Consider the following 6,880-nt stretch of genomic DNA (forward strand, 5'->3'; position numbering starts at 1 on the left):
CTCCCTCCCTCCCTATCTCTCTCTCTCTCTCTCTTTCTCTCTGTGTGCTCTCTACCTCGATATTGCAGCGCGGCTCGCCGCCAATTCGGCTCGGTTTCGCGGATAATTTAGGATATACGCGAGGTGGCTGCGGCGACGGGCGAAAAAAAAAGAGGAAGAAATTTTTATAACACTCGGCCGCGTATTTATCGGCGTTCGAAAACCTCGTGATTGACAGTCCGCCGCGCGCAGAAACGTCTGAATAATAAAGTCATAAATCACATTACTATCCGGAAATGTCGTGACAGACGTATTTATTCGCGTGTCACCGCTCGCGAGCGGTGGCGCCCGCCTTGTCTCAATGGATGGTCGATGCGCACCAAATGCAATTAACGTATATCATAAAAAATTTTAACGGACGCATACTTGAAGCGAGCGCGCGAGCTGTGTGTGTGTGAGTGAGTGTGTGTGTGTGTGTGTGTGTGTGTGCACGCGAGAGTCCGGAGGAGAGAGAGACAGAGAGAGAGCGCCCGTATCCGACGGCGGAATTTCTCATTTTCGATATCGCGCAAGTTGAAGGCGGATAATTGAAGGCAGTGTCTCTCCGCATGCGCGATCACGAATTCATCAGCCGTTGTAGCATAAGTATATGTTTAATCGCATTCGGCAGAAGACGAATTAACGCGATTTATCATCGCACGACGGAAGGCAGATGCCGATTCGAGATACACCGCGTGAATTCCGCTGTAAAAGCCGTTTTATAACAGCGTAAAGCATGTAGTAAGACGTAAGCAGTAAGTTAATTGATCAACTACGGTCGATTATTCTCGGACTGTACAATTGGTCAATTAGATTACCGCTTACGTCTTGTTGTATATTTCACGTTATTGTGGTACGATCTTCGAGACACATTCGGTCTGTCGAAATTTCAACCGAAACTCGAGATTTCGTGTCGGAGGGAACATTCTCTAAAATTGTTCCAAGAGAAATGTTTAATATCGATCAAAAGGAAATTCCTTCGGCATATGTCAGACCCGCCGAATCCGTTTGACGATCGTGTAACGGCGTCATTTAGAGGAATCAGAGGCAAAAGATGATTTTACAAATTGCAGGAGACGCAATTCGCAGGACGTAATTTGTACGACGAATTTTTCGGCGGTAAGATTGCACGCCGCGAAAGGAGCTGCGGGGATGCCGCCGGTCGGTCGGTCGCGACGAAAGAACGAAGAATCGAACGACAATTTCCTCTCGAGCCGTGTTAACGTGTGGCGCTTTGCGCCCAGTTCTTGCCTCGCCCGTAATATTCTAACTCTCTAAATCGTTCCTCAACTTCCCGCGTAATGTAATCAGTGTTGAGGTAATTAAGATCATCAAACTCGAGAAGCGGCTTTCTTGAGACCGAAGGAGGAGGAAGACGGGCGCGCGTCACGTGTTACCGGCTTGTAACACAACACGCTGTTTCTTCCGCAAATACTCGACTGTCCACTCGAGTTTCGTCGTTCGTTTCGGACTTTTTACTCCATCGTTCTCTCGATGAAAGGCGCGATTAATCGAAATCAAGAAAAGATATCTCACATTCTGCAGTTCTGTTGGAGACGCGAAGTATGCGACGCGGCGCCAGAAATAGTGTATATCGTACATAATGAAAGTCGAGTAACTTCGTTAATTATGCGGACGCAATTATCCTCTTATAATTAAATTAGGATCCTTACGGAGGGGGAAGTTTCGCGAATGTTGTTCCGCTTGTCGAACGTGGGTGGATAAAGAAAAAAATTGGTCTTCGGAATGAATGTGAGTTTAGAAGCGTTTATCAGAATGATAAATATTTTATAGCAAAAAACGCGATGTATTAATTTCAACCCACAGCCCTTCGGCAGGATTATTCACGGTGGATTAGCCGGGCGAAAGAGTCCCTACGCGAGCCGACGGATGGTGGAAATCAAATTGATTAAACACGGAATTCGAGCTCACACTCGGTGAATTTATATTTTATTTATAAGCATAATAAAGAATGCGGAATTATTGTGACACGCTTAGCGACAAAGCAGCGTCGAAAAAAATAGACGGTTTCGCGAAATTTCCCGGCTGATAAAATCAAATCGACATCGAAGTTCAAATTGAATTTTGCGAATGAAGCTCAGTGATCGGCGTTTTCGACGATAATTATTCGGCGAAAGGTCATAGTGATGCTGTCTATTTTATTAATTTATTTGCTTCGCGTCGAAAACGATCACGGTCCTCACGAAGAATCTCCGACCCGCCAGCGACGGGCAACGTTGAACCGCAACTCTGGTGCATATCATTTTCAGCTTCATTATCATCGCGTGATGATGAAAAATGAACAACTGATATTTCTTATTCGATGCTCGGCACCTCTTCAAACGTCGAGCGATAAATTTTACTCAGCCTTTAATAAATAACTGTTTGCTTTCGTAAAAGTTGTCAAGTACTTGCAAACCGGCAATATACTTGTGATACGTACAGTATCACATGTCCGATTAATTAATAAATTTACTTGACTAAGCGCATTGTGCCGACGTATTAAAGTGCCGGGTCTAAAAGTTAACGTTCGAAGTGCACCGAGCGTTAGGATTCACAGCAACTAAACGTGGCGACCAACTAGCACTATAAAATGCGCGAAGAAAGCGCGCCGTTCTTATGGGACACCTGATGCTTGACAACGGTACTTGGCGCGGTGCTTTAAATCCGAGATTGAAGGCGATCAAACGGCGAAAGAATCGCTGAACATCGCATTGATATCGTGCCGTCGCGCTTTTCGCCCCGTCACGCGCCTGATCGAGTCCGACCGCGCAAGAAATCAAACTGAATTCGCGAAAGTGGCCGGTTTGGATGGTTACTTTGAGGTTTTTTTACGGAAATGTCGGCGCGATTACGTAACGATGCGCATCAACGGACGACTGGCTTTCGATGTCCTCGTTACAGCGGCATCGGTCATGATTAAGCGATATTAATATTGATATCGTACGACCTAACTAACTTTTCATAGCTTATGTAAATGTGAAGAGCGCATTACTCGATACAACGTTCCACCGCTGAATGTTAACGAAATTCCGAACTTCAAGTCTCATCAATCCCGTTGGAACTCGCGTTAAAGGTGACCGTGTGCGACCGGTGCCGTCGTCAACTTCGAGAATATTGCCCTTGATCCCGTCAAATCGCCCGACACTTTGCTTCGCAATCGATTCTCTGGGAGAATCAATTGTAAATCTGGGCGACAGGGTGGACGAAATCCACCGGTGCACCGTCGTGAAAGCGACGTGAGCGATACCGACGGCAAGACATCGGCGGCCACCCGAGAAATTGAACCACCCTCCAAAGAATATGCGGAAGTATATACTTATGCCTCAACTTTTGTCGGGACAACGATCTAAGGATCACTGAGTACATTCGCACGATGATACCTGTTAGCCCGAAGTATGTACGTGTGTCATGGCTGAGGGTGAATACGAACCGTTCGAAGCGACGGTCGCGGTTTGTCATATTTCGTCGGCGATCCGAGGAATGCGAGGCGACTTTTCCCCGCGTGTGAACGTTCAAACCGTGGGACCGTCGCGTGAAACGAGCGAGGCTGCGACGGAAATCGACGGGTGTCTTTCGTCTTTCCAGCCCCGAGCTGGACAATCAACCCCCGCGACAACGCGCAGCGAGTCGCTTCGGTCGCGCTTTTTCGGCCGATTCTTTCTTTTTTCAGACGCGCACTGATAAGATGGCAGTATATACGGTACTTACCGGAGATACCGTGTACGGAATTGCCGCCGGTGATATTGTTGAGCATGCCGCTCTCGAGGAGCGTAGCTCCGGTACAGCACGCGGAAGCGGAAATCCGCGCGACACCGCCGCGAGCACCTCACCCTCGTCAGCCCGAGGAACCACGGAAATAAGGAAACTAGGCGGCGACGGACGCGAGAAACGCACGGTGATCTCCGGTGGAGATGTAGAGTATATCAGAGTTCTACAGGCGAGCCTGAGGAACGGCCCGTGCCCCAGGAAGGCAAACAGCCGACTGGCCGACTGCCATATCCGAACACCCCCACTCGCGGCTGCTTCAGCGGGAGTAACGGCGTCTCGCTCGCACGAACGCTCCGACAACGCGACCTCTCCTTCGCACCCGCGGCTCGCGAAGGTCCCCACTCCCCTCGCGTTCTCCGTTGTGGGCGTGATATTAAATCGCTCCTATCCTTCAGGCAGAGATCCTGGATTCAGGAAGGTAGCTAGCCGTTCGCGGTGCCTACCTCCGAAATCCTCCGGAATCGAAATTCCCTTTTCTTTCTTTTTTTCCCCACCGGTGGGGGCGGCCGGAGCCGACTAATTAGCTGCAAATTTCACGCGAAACCGAGAACGTCGCTTGTACGCGCCGTTGACGATGGATCGTCATCGAGATCGCGATGATACGTAATCCACATCCTGAACGGAGCTTTCATGACGAGAATCGACTTTCGAACAAACAAAAATCATTACTTTGTATTTGGATAATTTTCCTCTATTTTTTTCTTCTTCAACGAAGAGCTCTCCCCAAAAAATCGCTCTCGACCACCACCACCATCTCCTGCGACTACTGTGCCTGCGACGCACGATACGCGTAACCGCGCGCGAACACGCGTCAGTAGGGTTACGCGAGTGCAGGCTCGAGGAGGACAAGAGCGACGCGGTAAGCCGGGACCTCGGGCGCGAAAACGGCGAAAGAATCGGGGATGAAAAGAGGAGACCGCCGGGCGCGTTAAGGTGGCAGGTGGAGATGAACGAGAAGGAAACGACGAGAGAGAAAGGGAGAGAGAGAGAGAGGAAAAAGCACCTCAGGCCCAGCGCGTACTATCGTCGGATTTTCAGTCGCCGGGCCGCAGTGGTTGGCAGCTGGTACGAGGGTTGCCCATATCCCGAGGTAAACTCTATCCAGGTTACCGTCGTCTCTCTCTCTCTTTCTCCTGTTCTCTCCCTCGCCGTCTCCGCTTTGTGGTAGGCGGTAACCGCCGCCAACGCAGCTCCAATGAGCGAGCTGCCCGCCCTCGGGATGCCCCACTAGTTTTCGCACGGCGGAGATTTATTGAAATTTTATTTTTATGGCCGGCAAGCGCGCGCTGGTGCGCTCGCTCGCGGGGGTGAGAGAGAGAGAGAGAGGGGGGTGTGCGAGCAGACGGCCGGCCGAAGGCGAAGAGAGAGCCCTCTTCTTCTCATTTCCTCCGCCTTTCTTCCACCCCCGCTCTTCATGCCCTTCTGCCCTCACCCTACCTCCTCTCGTCCCGGTCCCGTCACTCTGTCCCTGTCGTCCTTGCCGCTTTGCTACCCTCCTCCTCGTCCTCTCGCCGATGCGCTCTCTCCTCCACTCTCTTTCACCCTCGCATGCTCGCTCGCTCGCTCCCTCGCTCCCGGGGATCTCGCTTGCTCGCGCGATCTCGCTTTCTCATTGCGGCCCGCCTTATTCGCTACGTCCTTTTAATTCAATAGCCACCCCTTTTTATAACGCGGCAGCCCGTGCAGCGGGAACGGAAATCGCGATAGCACCTGACGCACCGACTGACCCGCGCTAGCCCAGCGTGATGCGAAATCGCCGACACGATTCTATTCCATTTGCGACAGGCATAAGAGGGATCCGATACAGTCCTCTTATAATCGCGGAATATCGTCTATTTGTTTGGCAGACATCATTTTTTCCTCGAACGAGGATAATCGCTGATTTTGTGGATCCAACCGCTTTTTCTCTGTATATAAAATTTTTTTTTTTTAATCCTCGCACCGTCGCAATCTAATATTGTGATATCTCATCGTAGTGAAGCTTATCATTAATTCGAGCGATGATATGTGTACGACTGTATACCGATCACACCTGTATATAACACGCGGACTGTACCATATTTATTGATCTTCGAATTTTGAGGATCACCGAAGGAATGATTCACATCGCCGTATAACTATATCGTCTAGAATCGCGCTTCGGTCCTCCTACGACAGTAGTCAATTTTAATAATTATAAAATTCCATAATTGATTCCTTCTGTGCAATATGCACTAGATCGTAAATATTTGCTGCAGTTCCATCGCAGTTGTCGCTATTCACGAAACGAACGCGCACTACCACGCTGCTTTTAGTGCACTTAATTATTAACATCACACGAATTGATGTATATGTACAGAATATACCACTCGCGCCGTATCCAACGTTTTGACGACGGATTCTTTGACGAATTTCGAAGTCGTCGATGTTTGCAACCGTTAGTTCGCAACAATTGCCAAGCAACTTTTACATTAACAATTTGTAAATAGCAACCTTGTCAACGTTAAATTAATACCGCGCTTACAATTCGCTGCGATCTGACGTGACGGCTGTTAATCTTTGAAACGCAACAGAACTTTGAATTACACGCCTGCCTTCCGATTGTATTATCATCGCAACGCGTGGCCAAACTCTTAGAATAATATCGAAGCTGCGAGGGCCACGTCGTGGCTCGCTTCTTCATCCTCGCAGTCCTTGCAAAAATAGCCGAAAGCTGAAACGCGATATGTAAAGTGTGTGTGAAGTATCAAGATGCAGCATTTAACTTCTTTTGTCTCTTCTTTTTTTTTTAACAAGATCGATATAGACTAATTTATTCAACGACTCTGCTGTAAATATAGCAGAATGACGCTAAAAGCTGCCAATGAGAGATACATCTGATCAGAGACATCGCGAGATCCTTTCCACGTGCTCGGTAACACTTGGCGGAGTTGCTCAAGACGATAATAAGTTCTTGCGTTCCGCGTACGAAATGCGCGCTGTAAGTTCGGGACGAACGTCCCGTGCGTAGCCAAATTGCATCTCGCGCGAAGGGGGGAGGCGGATGTCGAAGAAATTTAATAAACACGATGAAATAGCTGAGCCGTTCCGGTCTTACACATTCCTTCCTTAA

The 6,880-nt window shown here is 49.0% G+C and overlaps 1 protein-coding gene across 1 annotated transcript in view; it reads right to left on the reverse strand.

Annotated features, from left to right (window-relative positions):
- The window catches only part of LOC106741023 (homeobox protein orthopedia-like), a 34,904-nt gene extending 31,129 nt beyond the window's left edge, over positions 1-3,775 (reverse strand). The window contains exon 1 of the mRNA XM_014612580.1: positions 3,730-3,775. Coding sequence (XP_014468066.1) covers positions 3,730-3,775 — 46 coding nt within the window. The remainder of the gene's footprint in view (positions 1-3,729) is intronic.
- Between the last annotated feature and the right edge of the window lie 3,105 nt (positions 3,776-6,880).

Source organism: Dinoponera quadriceps, unplaced genomic scaffold (assembly GCF_001313825.1).
Source record: "Dinoponera quadriceps isolate SergipeBrazil2010 unplaced genomic scaffold, ASM131382v1 scaffold367, whole genome shotgun sequence".
Taxonomy (NCBI): Eukaryota; Metazoa; Arthropoda; class Insecta; order Hymenoptera; family Formicidae; genus Dinoponera; species Dinoponera quadriceps.